We start from the raw sequence: 15,973 nt of genomic DNA, 5'->3' as shown, positions 1-15,973 counted from the left end.
ATGTATTTAAAAAAAAAGTATATAAGTAGTATATAACACAGGCATTAAGTTGCTTACTTTGGGGCTAGCTGGCGCTGTGTGAAATTGTCCAAAGATAAAAAAAAATGTATTAAAAATTTAGTTTATGAACGTTTCCGCTAAGGGCGCTGTACAATCCGTCATACATTTAATGTCATTTTTTTACGCGCTCACTCACACTAGGCCCTTAGGTCTTTTAAATGAATTCTCTGTACCCTTCACACTCGTCTCTGTCACAGAGCTTACAAACCTGAAGCATCAAATAAGTTTCGCCGACGTTTGACGTCCCAAAAACCTCCCGTGCCGCTCCCATAGGTACCTCAGGCACCTATAGCTTAGCTTTTGGTCTGCAAGCCGCTTCAGAAAGTCCTAAAGATATGCTCCTATTCTCACCTCAGTCCCTCCTGTTACGTTTGTAAAGTTGGCGATGCCTCCTCCGATGATCATCTCTCATCATCATCATGAGCATCGCTAATCGATAGTATGACACCAACACCGTTGGGCTATTGTCACCGTCAATCTATTGGTGTCACCAATAGCCAATAATTCTAACGCCCATATTAAAAAACGATACTTGCTTAAGTGACGCAGCAAATAGCACGCACAGCGTTGAAGAGCTTTGTGATTGGTTCGTGTGTCATCCTGTACGTCCACTCGCACTGTGAGACCTCATTGTGAATACGGGCGTAAGTATTGGTATCCCGTATAGCAGTGTTTGAAGTGATACCACAAAAAACCGATCCGTTCAAATTTCTGATTCGATTTTCAATCACACATCCGACAGTCCGCTTTTGCGGGATCCTGCATTACTGGATTGCCGTGGGAACGACCCCTTAGCCTTTAACAATAAGAATCTCGATGTGGAGCTCGCGTAGGTGCTTCGCGACTTCCGTCTTCCCAACGGTAGGTACCTTAGATTGTTATAATAAAGAAATCATTGTCTGCCTCACCTCAGTCCCTCCTGGTAGTTTGGCCGTGATAATGCCGCGGAATGTGTCGGCCACGTTGGTAAAGTCTTTTCGTTCGTTTGTGAAATCGTTTCGTCGGATTGTAATCGGCAGTACGACACCATTGGGCTATGTCGCCTCGAATACCGAATGAGTAGTTGACACCAATAAGCAATAATTCCAAGTATTTGGTAGTTGACACCAATAAGCTATTAATGATTCCAAGTCAGTGTGGGTCTGGCCGAATCGAGAACCAAGGAACGCGGGTTTTAACCCCGCCACCACTGAATAATTGTGGTGAAGCCCCACTCGTAACATAAGCATTGTATTAGCTCAAGTCTCGCAAGTAGGCGCCTAATGTATTTATTTATTTGAATGTTCCGTATAAAAAGGCGAGCCTAATGCCATAAGTCATTCTCTCCCAGCTGTAAGTAGCCTCCAAACTTGGCGTCAGCGAGAACAAATAGTACTCGCTTACACTAAGTTTGGAGCTCTTCGCTCTGTCTCACTCACCGATTCGACCTATTAAGTGCAGCTGGGCATAGTTTCGTTAATTTTAATGTAATAACGTACCGTATCTTACTATTTTTCTAAGGCTCGACAGGACTAACAGTCCTATCCAGTCCATATTGCCATAAAATCAGCCGTCATTCTCACCTCAGTCCCTCCTGGTAGTTGGGCCCGCCCCTCCTCACAAAGATGGTGACGTTGTACTGCACCAACGCGTCCTTGTAGGTCTCGATGGCGGTAATGATGCCACGGAAAGTGTCGGCCACGTTTGTAAAGTTGGCGATGCCTCCTCCGATGATCAGGACCTGTATGTAAATTGATAGTTATTTGATGTTTGAGGGCAGTTAGTTATTGGAAAACGTGCATTTTTTATCTAAGGAAAGGTAATTTATTCATCATCATCATTTCAGCAATAGGACGTCCACTGCTGAACATAGGCCTTCCCCAATGATTTCTATATTGGCCCGGTTAGTATACGGCCTGCATCCAGCGCCTTCCTGCTTTATGATGTAGGTCCATGTAGGTAATCGATTCCTCAACGACAATTTTACTATAGGTATCTCATCTTTCACATTGTGTCTCACAAGTGGCTTACAAGGCGCATTGGAAGCAAACTTGCTTAAAAATATTTTTATCACAGAACTAAGGTAAGGTTTATCTGAAATGTAAATATTACTACCCAAATACGCAGACAGCAATGTATTACAGATCTTGCATTCATAGCAAATTAAGGTAGATCTCTAGTTCCCAATAATACCGGACTGCAGGGTGTATTATCGCATAACGACTTAAATCCGCAATCACCTAACGTCAATCAACCCCAAGATTGCAGGTATTTTGTGTAACGTTTTATTTTAACGCTATCGTCCAACGCACTCACCTTGCCGTTAGGATGTTTCTCCCTGCACATCCGACTGAAGATGGTCTTCGCGTAATCAGCTGTTCGTCCCTCCGTGGGTGCTCCGGAGTATTCTCCATAGTTAGCCAGTTCAGCCACGCCTCCGAGTTCGCAGATTGTATCGGTGTAGATACAATCTGCGAACAGACCCTACTATCAATCACCCAACGCAGGTCACCTTGTCGTTTGGGCATCATAACCTAGTCGACCCCCAATAATGCTGGACAAGTCTCACTTGACACTATCATCGCGTAACGTATTGTTTTAACGCTATCACCCAACGCTTCAACCAAACTTTCCACAACTCACCTTGCCGTTAGGGTGTTTCTCCCTGCACATCAAACTGAAGATGGTCTTCGCGTAGTCAGCAGTTTGTCCCTCAGTAGGTGCTCCGGAGTATTCTCCATAGTTGGCCAGTTCGGCGGCGCCTCCGAGTTCACATATGGTGTCAATGTATTATAGACGTAACACAACTTATCTTGCCGTTTGGGCATCATAGCATAGTCGACCCCCAATAATGCTGGACAAAGTCTCACTTGACACTGTTATCGCGTAACGTATTGTTTTAACGCTATCACCCAACGCTTCAACCAACATTTCCACAACTCACCTTGCCGTTAGGGTGTTTCTCCCTGCACATTAGACTGAAGATGGTCTTCGCGTAGTCAGCTGTCTGGCCTTCTGTGGGTGCTCCGGAGTACCCTCCATGATATTACTTAGGCTTAGTTGCACCACCTAACTTTGACCATAACTATAACGATAACCGGTGCTTTTTGTATGGAGTTTGACATATTTTTGACGTTTGTCAAAGTTAAAGTAAGATGGTGCAACTCAGCCTTAGATCCCTACTATCGTAAAACACCCAACGCAACCCACCTAACCATTGATATTTCTCCTTAGACAGACTAAAGACCAAATCTTAGCACAATAAACCCCAAGACTGCAGGTATTTTGTGTAACGTTTTATTTTAACGCTATCATCTAACGCACTCACCTTGCCGTTAGGGTGTTTCTCCCTGCACATCAGACTGAAGATGGTCTTGGCGTAGTCAGCTGTCTGGCCTTCAGTAGGTGCTCCGGAGTATTCTCCATAGTTGGCCAGTTCAGCCGCGCCTCCGAGCTCGCAGATGGTATCGGTGTAGACTACAGAGGCTCCGCCCCCGGCTACCATCGTCCAGATACGGCCGGACTTGTTTAGGATGGTTAACTGAAAAGAAAAATAGTCTTATTAAAAAGCAAAGCAAAAGCAAAAAAATGTATGTAAAAAAACATGACAGAATTGGCCTGTGGGTTATGTGGGACTTTCCGCTAAAAGGAGAGGTCTACCCGCTAAAAACCCAAAGGTATCCATAAAAAACCATGACAGAATTCACGTCCTGTAATTTATGTGGGACTTTCCGCTATAATGAGGAGTCTACCCGCTAAAAACCCGAAGGTATCCATAAAAAACATGACAGAATTGACGGCCTGTGGGTTATGTGGAACTTTCCGCTAGAAGGAGGGGTCTACTCGCTAAAAACCCGAAGGTATCCATAAAAAAACATGACAGAATTGATGGCATGTGGGTTATGTGGGACTCTCTCAGTTAGAAGGAGGGGGCCCTACCCACTAAAAACCCGACGGTATCCGCCGAAGCCCTCTGAGACTATGAGTCATTGTTATTGACATAGGACTCTAGTGTGTTGAGTGGACTCTAGTGTGTTGAGTGGAGTCTAGGTGTGTTGAGTGGACTCTTGGTGTATTGAGTGGACTCTTAGTGTGTTGAGTGGACTCTTAGAGTAGTAAGGGGACTCTAGTGTAGCGAGGGGACTCTAGTGTGTTGAGTGGACTCTATGTATTGAGTGGACTCTAGTGGTTGAGGGACTCTCTATGTATTGATTGGACTCTCTATGTATTGAATGGACTCTAGTATAGTCTGCTGTACTGTAGCGTAGTCTAAATTGTAACTACCTTCAAGCTAGCGCCGCTCTTGGCGACCGGTGAGGGGACTCTAGTGTGTTGAGTGGACTCTAGTGTGTTTAGTGGACTCATGTATTTAGTGGACTCTAGTGTAGTATAGCTACCTTCAAGCTGGCACCGCTTTTAGCATCCAAGTCGGCGATGTGCGCCTCCTCTGGGTAGGCGTCGCGGCCGAAGGGCGGCGGGAACACCACTTCGCCCCAGCTCTTGGCGCAGATGAAGTCCGCCGTCTGGTCCAGCTTGGCGGCCAAGTCTGGTGAATAATTGGAAAACCTGAGAACCTCCTTTTTTAAATGCGTCATGCGTAAGCGTCGTGGCTTCCCTCACCGGGGGCCACGGCATATGCTGAGTGGGGTCCCATTGCGATGGGCATCGCTGTGCGACAGGGTGGCACTGCTTAGTTTACTTGCTCATTCATTGTATGTTTTATGTCACCTCTGTCTTATTTGCTTTTTTTTTTCATTTTACCTCTTTTGTCTTTTGTGATGTCCATGGCAATAAATGTTTCTTTCTTTCTTTCTTTCTTTCTAAATCGGTTAAGCCTAGGCGCAGACCACCGACTTTTAGTTGGCAGATAGTTTGCCCCGATTCTAATTTGTATGAAGAATCGGCCGATACCAAATCCATGTAATGTCCGCACTTTCATACGTGTCCATATTGATTAACAGCACAACCCAACTATTCGCCAACTAATCCCCTAACTAATAAAAAGTTACACAGTTGTTGAACACTGTTTTAAAATGACATTTCCATACTAAACGTCACTTTAAAACACTGTTCAACGAGCGTGTAAGTTTTATTAGTAAGGGGGTAAAAGTCTAAGCTAAAGGTACGCCTAGGCTAAAAGTTAGATTCCGATAAATGCATTGCTAAAAAACCTTGGCACACAAGTACTAAATTAGTCTCATTTTTTAATCATACACATTTTTAAATGTAAAAACCATTCTTATACAGATTTAAGATATGCACAAATGTTTGATGATATCGACCTCGGGAACACACGTTTCACAAATATTTTTGGGTCAAATAGTTCTTGATCTTTCTTCACAATCATTTTGACATATTATATTATGTATCTTACAACGCCATCTTGTAGACACTGTAATCATTTGTACTCGTAGAGATAGAATACGAAGAAAATTAAAAGTTATCTCCCATTTCCTATGTCTAATTGAGAATGTTACTAGGTATGCAAAATCACTTGAAACCTATGTTACAGTTAAGCTTTAACATTTACAAATACATTAGTTTTTATTTCATTCAAAAATACCCAGTAGTTATGATTTTATAAGCATTCAAAGTTCGTTTAAATATTGACTCCCGCCGACGGTCACGTGACCCCGCGTGACGTACATTCACAGTGTCCGCTCACTAGAAAACGGATATAAACATACTTAAATACATTTTTTTTTGTAAATACAAACTTATTATACATATTAACACCCAGACCCATCACAGAAATTAAAATTGAACCAAACCCAAACTTGATGCGATTGTGTCGTTTTATTGCGAATTACCTTCCAGCTCCATCATTAGATCCTGATTACTATATAGAATTAAAATACTCATCAATACAAAACGAACGAGCCCAAACTGTAACTGTAACTGAACGTTTCTAACACTCGACAATTTGATCTCGTTGCATACAGTCTGTAAACCTATCACTTTAAATAAACGTTAAAACCGTAATTTCAATAATAATTAGTCATTGAAGAGACCCTTATTCCTACATAATATTCGAAAGTCTGAGCTCGAAACAATATGAGAAATTAGTAAGCCAAATGAATAACTCACCCAACAAATAGATACGTTCGTTGGTGACCACGATGGGGTTGATTTCCATGTAAGTGAAGTGTAGGTCTACGTACACACGGTAGAGGGACACGATGAAAGTTGTTAATATCCTGGAAAAGAGAGATTAATCGATATAGCGTCAATTTGATGATTTTCGGAATAAAAACTATCCTATATTATTTCTGGGCCCCGATTACGCTAAAAATTGTCATCTTCAACGTGCCCGGACGACGAACGAACATCAGCAGTTTTGACAATGAGAGTTTTCGCGAATGAAAGATCCACTAGATGGCGGGACGTGGATGTGGGGTCTGACTGCTGCGTGATTGGTGGATTTTGACATATCTGTCAATGTCATGTCAAAAATAACCAATCATGCAGCATTTGGACCTCGCGTCTATGTATTGCCATCTGGCGGATTTTTCATTCGCGAAAACCCTCATTAATCCGTATCGCGGTGTCGTTTTGACAGCTAGTTGAAACGAAGCACAGACGTAAACGTAAAGCTAAATATCTCATGTGACAATGAAAATACTAGGAAGGTACGTCCATTACCGTGATACCGAATTTGCACCTCAGCTGGAATGAAAAACGGAGCGCAACTGGAGAAGAAGCGCGTATGTATTGGAGACGTTAAAAATTCGCGTAATCGGTTCACTGGTCTCAAACTATCACTCATTCCCTCTTTCTTTACCAATATACAGGATGCCCTATTGGTGGGCTATTTATGTAGGTAATAGTGACTGAGTTTCTTGCGCTGCTTCTTCTCAGCACTGGCCCATTTATTGTCCCGAAGCAGTGGTAGGGTTAATACTGGGACGTGTAAAAGTGCTTTTTAAAAGCCTATTTGCAAAAATAAATAAGTTTTATGGGTTTATTTGACTGCTCCAGTTCAAATTCCAAAAGAAGGAAGGTCAATATGTTATTTGTTTATCTACGGACACGCGCGCTATAATACTCTGTCAGACCGGACGAAGCCGCGGGCAAAAGCTAGTAGTTTTTATTTATTAGAAACGTAGGCTTACCTCTTGATGTTGGCGGCTTTGACGTTCTTCAGCAGAGTGCGTTCGATGTCCTCTCCAGATGGAAAAGTGTCAACGGGGATCTGAAATTGTTAAATTACTATTATTTTAATGCCCAACACAATAATACTAATATTCTGAAAGTTAAATAATAATGATCCCCAAGGAAAAGATATCGTCAATATTTAGGGCAGCATTAGGTTTAAATACACTGTAAGTAAATATTGATTGTCTTCTAGTGTCTGTCTTTTTGGTTGTCCTATTAAAAGAATAATTTATTTATTTATATTAGGGAAACAAACAATTTTGATATACAGACAAATAATCACTATCAATAAATCAAAATAACACATTTTTATTATTATTTACTAGGAAAAAATAGATTTTTTCAGCATGCATTTTCGTAATTCTCAAGACTGACTAGGTGACTAGTAAAATGTATTTATTTTTATTTTTTATTTAACAAATGGAAAATGTATTTTTTTCGACTCCCTATTTGTGAAAAGAGCGCAACTGAAATAGTACCAAACTAAGCAAAGCTTGAATTATTGTTACATACATTATGTCCATAGCGGAAGAATATAAGTAGAAACATAAGAAAAAGAAAGGAAAAACAAAAACAAAAAGAAAACAAAAAAGAAAAATAAATATCCTTGGACATTTTACACTACGCTTCTAGTCCCAAACTAAGCAAAGCTTGTACTATGGGTACTAGACAACGGATATAAACAACATACTTAAATACTTTTAACTAAACTCTAAAAGAAAAAGAAAAAGAAAAAGAAAAAGAAAAAGAAAAAGAAAAAGAAAAAGAAAAAGAAAAAGAAAAAGAAAAAGAAAAAGAAAAAGAAAAAGAAAAAGAAAAAGAAAAAGAAAAAGAAAAAGAAAAAGAAAAAGAAAAAGAAAAAGAAAAAGAAAAAGAAAAAGAAAAAGAAAAAGAAAAAGAAAAAGAAAAAGAAAAAGAAAAAGAAAAAGAAAAAGAAAAAGAAAAATAATACAAAGCATTTTGTATCGACTCACCTCAAGCCTGATAGCCAGGGCGTCTACGTCACCAACGTCGACTCCGCCCTGGTGGTGGAACAGGATGGTATCGGAGCGCCTTCCCGACTGGATGCAGAGGTACATCTCTTCGTTCTGCAAGAAGAGAAGTAGATTTGAATGATGGTTATAAAAAAATAACTAATTTTAAACTTTAGCGTTGCATAATTGAATTAATTTAAACAGGTTTTAAAACGATACGCGGATAGGTAACATTGAAATATTACGTATATTTGCCTGACATTTCGTATCGCGTTAAAACCTGTTTAAATGAATCAGAAAATACTTCGACATAAATACCATGCCATAGGCGTAAGTAGTTTAGAGGGCGTAAAAAGGGCGTCCGGGTGGGTTTTATTTGTTTTCCGGTAAAAAATTCGACTCTTAGGCCATGCCGGGCGATGCGCCTATGTTTTATAAAAACCTGTTATATCCGGGTTCTGAGCTCCAAAATCCATCAGGGTCTTGTCCTGATTACCAAATTTTAGAGATGGCAACCCTACGTAAGTAACGAGGGTAGCTGACTTCGCCTGATAATTGTATGCCCCTACATACCAGTATGCAGTATCACCAGATCAATCTTGTCTAAGAGACGGAGAACCCGTCTAAAAAGTTTTTGGGACATCAAACGTCAGCGAGACTTCAGAAATGCTTCGGATTTGTATTCTGTTACGTCATAATACATATGCCAATGTTACCCCATGAGGTATGGGAGCGGCACGGAAGGGGTGACGTCAGAGTCTTGCTGACGTTTGACATCCCTAAAACACCCTCTAACGCTTAACTAACACTATCTGAGTTAAGTGCTAGACCTATAGTGCCTGTCTCCAAAAAAATGACTGTCTCTCTCTACCGCCAGTGTAGCGACTGCGAGTCTAGGGTTGCCAGGTCCAAAAACACAAAAGCCGGACTCTGTGCGTCATTTGGCCAGACATATTACCCTAAAAGCCGGACCGGGGGGGGGGCAATTAGTATCATAGCTCATGAGTGAGATAGTACACAACATGGGGTCATTGGACAAGACAATATTTGGCCGGACAAGACCGTAAAAAGCCAAACATGTTCGGCTAAAGCCGGACGCCTGGCAACCCTAACTGCGACAGCACTCACCGGCTCGTGCCGCACGAACGGCTCCACTATGAAATGCCGCAGCTTGCCCGTGGCCGCGCCGACTTGTTGCGCCTTGTTCATGTGCTCGTCCAGCCATCGCCTGACCTCGGACGCGTGTTCAGAGTTGAGCGCTACACCCGCCGTCTCTCTCTACCGCCAGTGTAAAGCCTGGTCCGTGAGCACGTAGAATCCCGTCCAATGACCCCAAGCTGCCCATCCTTGTCGCTCGCACGTAATCATGTTGCGGTCGCGCTCGCACACTCACTGCGGGCGCGCGTCGCACAGTCGCGACAGCAACATAATTACGCGCGAGCGATAAGGATGGGCAGCTTGGGGTCATTGGACGGGATTCTACGTGCTCACGGACCAGGCTTTAGTGCAGTCTTTCCCAAAGTAGGCGATAACGCCCCCTTGTGGGCGCTGCAGGCTTAAAGGGGGGCGGTAAGAGACCCAGAAAAAAAATCGGAACGTTGTGTAGAGGCTTGGGAGACGTCATCTACTAGGAGGACTCTTAGACACCGACTGAGCTCGACTCTTGACTACAAAAATGGGGGGCGCTAAAAAATAATTTATTCTCAAAGTGGGCAGTAAACTAAATAAGTTTGGGAACCGCTGCTTTAGTGACTGCGACAGCACTCACCGGCTCGTGCCGCACGAACGGCTCCACTATGAAATGCCGCAGCTTGCCCGTGGCCGCGCCGACTTGCTGTGACTTGTTCATGTGCTCGCCCAGCCATCGTCTGACTTCAGACGCTGTCTTATTCACGCCGACCAGACCGAGCTTGCCGCGACGCTTTATGAGCTGGTCCGGCTTTACTACTAGTTGCTGGAAAGATAAATAAACTAAATTAGTATAAAATGTATAAATTCATAATCAAGTAGGTAGATACTTCTGAAATATTTAACTCACAAAACTCTTATGTCTTTTTTGCAAGTATATTTGAAAAGCGCTTTTGGTTTTACTATTTTGGTATTACAATAAAGATTTTAAGAGAAATTAATATCTTTGGATATCTTGCACTGCATCATTTATGTAATCCCAAGCTTTTATACTAATTAAACTTATTAATAAAAAGTTACACCTAGGATGAACTCTGGATTAAAATGACATTTTCATATTTTTCCATATTAATAAGGGGGTATGGGTACAAGATAACGTATAAATAAATAAATAAACATTTTAAATGTAAAAGACTCGGGCATCTTATTCAGTTGTGATTTTGCAACGAAGATGAATAGTTGACTATACAAAATACAAGTGAAAGTAAGTCTGTCTATCTTTGTCTAACCTCTAACGGATTTTGATGATATTTGGTATAGAAATATAAAAGTTCCAGGAAAGGACAGGATAGTTTTTACTAAGTTTTTCTGTGACAGACAGAATTTCATGCGGGCGAAGCCGCAGACAACAGCTAGAATAAAATAGAAATGGCTTACCTCTTTGGAGAGCCACGGGTTCTTGCCCAGCTCATCTTCCCAGACGGTGTTCTGTTCGAATGTCGCGAACCGGCACGGTACCAGCGCCGTGCCCGATGCTATGTGTCTGGAAACATTAAATATATGTTTATTTACTTATTATAAACATAGTTGCAGTTTAAAATCGTTCGTTTATTCGTTTCAGCCACATGACGTCCACTGCTGAACATAGGCCTCCTCCAATGACATTGTTTTTTAATGCATAACAACAAGGCAGACCTTCCACATTACACGGTTAATAAAGCCCGGTCTGTTAGCACGTAGGATTTTGTCCAATGACCCCAAGCTACCTATCTATCCTTATCGCTCGCGCGTAATTATATTGCTGTCGCGACTGTGCGACGGGCGCCCGCAGTGAGTATGATGCGAGCGCGATAGCAACATATGTAATTACTCGCGAGCGACAAGGATGGGTAGCTTGGGGTCATTGGACAAAATTCTACGTGCTCGCAGACCCAACTATAGCGGCCTGCATCCAGCGCCTTCTTGCTACCTTTATTAGGTCGTCGGTCCACCTTGTGGGTGGACGTCTCACACTGCGTTTTCCGGTATTTGTCCTCCACTCCAGAACCATTGGCCGTCAGTTTTGCGTATTATGTGCCCTGCCTATTGCCACTAGCTTGCTAATCCGTCGGGCTATGTCACCGTCTTTAGTTCGTTTCGTTCGTCGTTCGTTTCAGCCGAAAGACGTCCACTGCTGGACAAAGGCCTCCTCCAAGGAATTCCACAAAGACCTGTCCTGCGCCGCTCGCATCCAGGCACCTCCCGCGACCTTTACCAGATCGTCGGTCGTCGATCGCCGGTCTTTAGCTCGTTTACGGAACCCTAAAAATGATATTTAATTACCTGTTAATGAGTTCTTTGCCGGTACCCTCGTATATGGCTTTGGACGACATCTTGTGTTTAGTTGTTGTGACCTCGCGTCATATGAACTTGATTGTATCTGAAAACAACAGAAAAAGTATGTTTAGAAATCTTCTATAACAGTACATAAAACGGTATCCTTCCGTTTGGCCAAATTACTTTTCGCCAAATTTCACTTCGCAAACAACTTATCGCCAAAGTCTCATTTCCCAAATGAACTTTTAGCAACTGTACTTTTCGCAACTAATTCATTTGGTGAAATTATCATTTGGCAAAAGTTTACTTGCCAAATGTTTAAATAACAAAAAAAAATATTTTGCCAAATATTATGTCCCAAATAATTTGTTTGGTCAAATTGACACTTCACGTAAAGCATAAGGCACATGATCATGGTTTTCACAAGAATTTTATGTAAAACAAAGAGAATGCAGAAAATAGAATGGTTGCAGAAATTAGGTATTGCAGAAAATAGTAGGTTAGGTTAGGTTAGAACAGTGACCATCGAGCGCTAGAATCACCTTTATTGTTTTGTTAATGAATCATTTGGAAATTTCGATAAAAAGGCTGAAATATGAAAATTAATTTAGAACAAACTTTATATTAACTACCCTCTAAACAAAATAATAACCACAAGCTAATTTGTATTCCATTCAGTCAAATTAATTTGTAAATTGTTTATTGTGAAATATTTTGGGAAATGTAAGTTTTGCCAAATGAAACATTTGACAGAACATACTCTGCCAAACAACAATTTGGTAAACAATAATATGCCAAAAATGACATTTGCGAATTTAACATTTGCAATAAGTTGTTTTGCCAAATGAAAATTTGCGAAACGTTGTTTGCGATGTGATAATTTGGGAAACGTTTTTTGGCCAAACATTAGTAATCCACATAAAACCGAGTACGGTCGAGTTACTGCGCACCTGGCAGCCGTGACGTCACATCGCCGCTCTGCGGGGCTACTCCGAAACACCGTTTACGTTGTTTCTGGTCAATTTGTCACCGTCGCTCGCGCTGGCTAGTCGCTTTGCGTGAGAGGGATAGCAACATTCGAAACTTTGGATAACGTTTTTCAGAGTAGGTACCCCGCTGGTACGAATGGGGCGAACGCGGGAAAGTGTTCGGGTGAATGAGAGACGCATTTCAGCGAGGTGCGTAGTTAGCTCAATTGTAAAATCATCAGTGTTTTATTACTTTTTATAGATAAGCGTTTAAACTATATTTTATTTAGAATTTAGATGATATTTAGTAACGATATATTAGCCTAGGCGCAGACCACCGACATTTAGATGGCCGATAGTTGGGCCCGATTCTAATTTGTATGAAGAATCGGCCGATACCAAATCGGCGTAATGTGCGCACTTTCATACATCTCCATACTGATTAACAGCACGACCCAACTATCGGCCAACTAAAAGTCGGTGGTGTGTGGCTAAGCTAAAAGATTGTTTATGATTTCTCAGTAAATTCATGTCACGTGTGTCATAAATAAAACACTCGTAATGAGGGCTATCGTTTTAGCGCTTACCAGTTAGCGCCACTGTAGAGTAAGGTCCTGTCAATCGCCAGGGGTGCCAACTGTTAAGTATAAAAACGATAGCCCTCATTGAATCAAAATTCACACAATTAATTCAAAATTACGTCACAATCGCTGATNAGCAGGATTTTTTTTAACTTCAAATGCGATTTCCCAAAAATCACCATTTTCGACTTAACTCCCTTTTCACTGGGGGTACAGAATTATCCTAATTACTAATTAATTTTTAAAAACAAGGTGGCGAATAACGGGTGGTCGCGTGCCAAAACACACGATCGTTTAAAAAAGTAAAATGACAGATCGTTAAAATTGGCGCGAATCACGCGAGATGCAGTTTCTATTGGCTCATCAGGATTTAGCTTATCATGCAAGAAGTAATTGAATAGAGGTTTATTTTGCCAAATAAATGTTTTATTGGTTAATTTATATCTTGAAAAAATTATAAGAGAACCAGACATTACAGTAATAATNAATTATAAGATATTACATTGAAGTAATACGGGACTCTTCCCACCTCTCGTTCCCACCGCTGCAACTCCTGTGTAGCCAGGATCTACAGCTTGACCGCCAATAACCCAACCAGTGAAGGTCAAGTTTGTCCCGAGGGAAGATATGACAATAATATTGAGATTATTTGCAAAAACACGAAGTAATTCTAATATTCTACTAAATAAAAGGGAACTTTTGGAAATAAAGGTTGAAATCAAAACAAAATTGATTAAAAAAGAAAAAGGCAACAGAAACAGACAATTATCAGTTGTAATCAAATAATCTTTGATAAAAAGAGATCATATCAAGGAGTTTAGATTTTGATTTATTTTTGCCAAAGCTTATTAATGTTTCAACTTGATAATAAGACAATATCTGATTATTGTTATGGCAATTAATATTAATTTTACATTCGGTAATTCCTCAATTATGACGTCACAGCAAATTAACAATAATTAATGCTGAGTAAGATATCAAATCCAATCAAAAATATTTATTCAATTTTGACCAGTATTTTGGCACTTATGAAGAAAGAATTAGAAGCTGCTGACAGGAACTTATCAGAATTGTTTCAGAATTGTTTTTATCAAAACAACTTTACAAAAAACACTTTATAATTAAGCCCTAGAAACCCGATTAGTTTTCAATTAACTGTACAGTGTACATGTTTAATATTAACTGATTTGAAATCCATAAATGGGTAACTGAGTTAGAAAATAACATTACTATGAGGTCTCACAGTGCGCGTGGAAGCACCTGTCCGAATTGAACATTTTTTATGCACAAGCCTAAAAAGTTAAGAAAAAAAAGTTTGTACTACATTGTAGGGATGTGATAAAGTAATCGATTATTTAAAAGTCGATTAATTTTATTCAGTTTTGACATTTCGAAAAATAGATTAATTAATTAGTAATGGTTTTCTAAGAATATCGATTTACTTTTACGACCGGTAAAATAGACAGCGGACAGAACGTTCAAACGAGAGCTTAAATCAAATAAAATACCTATAAAAGTGATGAACTTTTTACTTTTTCCACAACTTTTCATTCATCAGCATCATCAGGTAAGTGATTTATTAGCCTCTTCTGTAGCAGTACTTACTATCCTTTCCAATTCAGATGCAAAAGGAAGGTTTGACCTTTTATAACTTGATGTTTTGAGAAAAAAAAATTTGAAAACGGTAAAATCGATTTTTCCCCCTCATCGTCACATCCCTAGTTCGTAACACGAAACAAATACCGACTTGATTACTCGAAAAACCTAATTTCTCCCAAATCGATTAGTATTTAAAACAAATACATCGATTTTTATCGATTGTTTTTCCTTACCGTCACATCGCTAGTTCGTAATACGAAACAAAACGCGCGCGAATCGCGCAAACCTCCCGCGCTGTGATTGGTCGTTCGTTTTAGTCGCTCGCGCGGATTGGCCAAGGCCGGTGGCGCGGCATCGCGTGATGCGCTTGCGCCGGCTAGCGGTTTATAAGCGAGCCTGTTTTTTACCGCTAAGATACTAAGAACATACGATGTTTTGATTGACTTAGCAAGGAGATCGGGAGAGGATTTTTTTTTCCCTCAATAAGTTGGCGTCACTGATAAGAATGGACACTCGTGTGGTTTTCAGTAAATGAGGTCATTGTGACCTCATTTGGTTTGGTCATGTTTAAAATAAAAAAAATCACACGTCTCAATATAATTATTTTGCATTCTCTGTCACTGTTTCGGGAGAAAAACATGGGAAAATGATAAGACGAAGCAGCGAGAAAATTATGCCCGTTTTCACCATCAATCCCTAATTTTTAAGTGACCCTTATGGTAACACTTAACAGGAGTTTTGTTTTCATATAGGTCACATAAAAATTAGGGATAGATGGTGAAAAGGGGCATTAGTCAGCCTCTTTTTCAAAATTTCACAAGTAGGTATAGGTAGGTGAGCTACTCGTAGATAGTTTCAAACTTTCAAATTTTGATTGGCATTACCCAAGTTTATCATATCAAAAAATGTAGTTTAGGTATTACAAACTTCAATTCGTTTATTTTTCCTGCTTTAATGACGACTATAATTTTCCAACACTAAAATTGCAATATTTTTGTTTTGTCAGTGTTCCTTTGGAAATCAATTCGCTCACATATCATAAGGAAAGTATTACAAAAGTCCCGTTTTAACATCCACAAATATATTTATGTTAAAGTTATGCGAAATTATCCGTCAGATAACCGGTCAAGATGTACATAACGGTATATACTCGTACAACTGTCGATAGCACATAAGACTATACACTTTTATTGCAAACTCGCTCTTATTACAA

General features: G+C 40.3%; 1 protein-coding gene across 1 annotated transcript in view; it reads right to left on the bottom strand.

Moving 5' to 3' along the window:
* Positions 1–15,973, bottom strand: part of ATPCL (ATP-citrate synthase) — a 68,155-nt gene that overhangs the window by 26,593 nt on the left and 25,589 nt on the right. The window contains exons 2-10 of the mRNA XM_028305981.1: positions 11,619–11,715; positions 10,734–10,839; positions 9,937–10,122; positions 8,169–8,282; positions 7,152–7,231; positions 6,127–6,236; positions 4,437–4,585; positions 3,368–3,580; positions 1,623–1,780 (exon numbers count right to left, since the gene is read on the bottom strand). Of these exons, the coding sequence (XP_028161782.1) occupies positions 1,623–1,780; positions 3,368–3,580; positions 4,437–4,585; positions 6,127–6,236; positions 7,152–7,231; positions 8,169–8,282; positions 9,937–10,122; positions 10,734–10,839; positions 11,619–11,668 (1,166 nt within the window). The 5' untranslated portion in view covers positions 11,669–11,715. The remainder of the gene's footprint in view (positions 1–1,622; positions 1,781–3,367; positions 3,581–4,436; positions 4,586–6,126; positions 6,237–7,151; positions 7,232–8,168; positions 8,283–9,936; positions 10,123–10,733; positions 10,840–11,618; positions 11,716–15,973) is intronic.

Source organism: Ostrinia furnacalis, unplaced genomic scaffold (assembly GCF_004193835.3).
Source record: "Ostrinia furnacalis isolate ACB-3 unplaced genomic scaffold, ASM419383v2 OfSCF1848, whole genome shotgun sequence".
NCBI classification, from domain to species: domain Eukaryota; kingdom Metazoa; phylum Arthropoda; class Insecta; order Lepidoptera; family Crambidae; genus Ostrinia; species Ostrinia furnacalis.
Note: the sequence above shows the minus strand (reverse complement) of the source record. Positions and strands in the feature narration are given on the sequence as shown.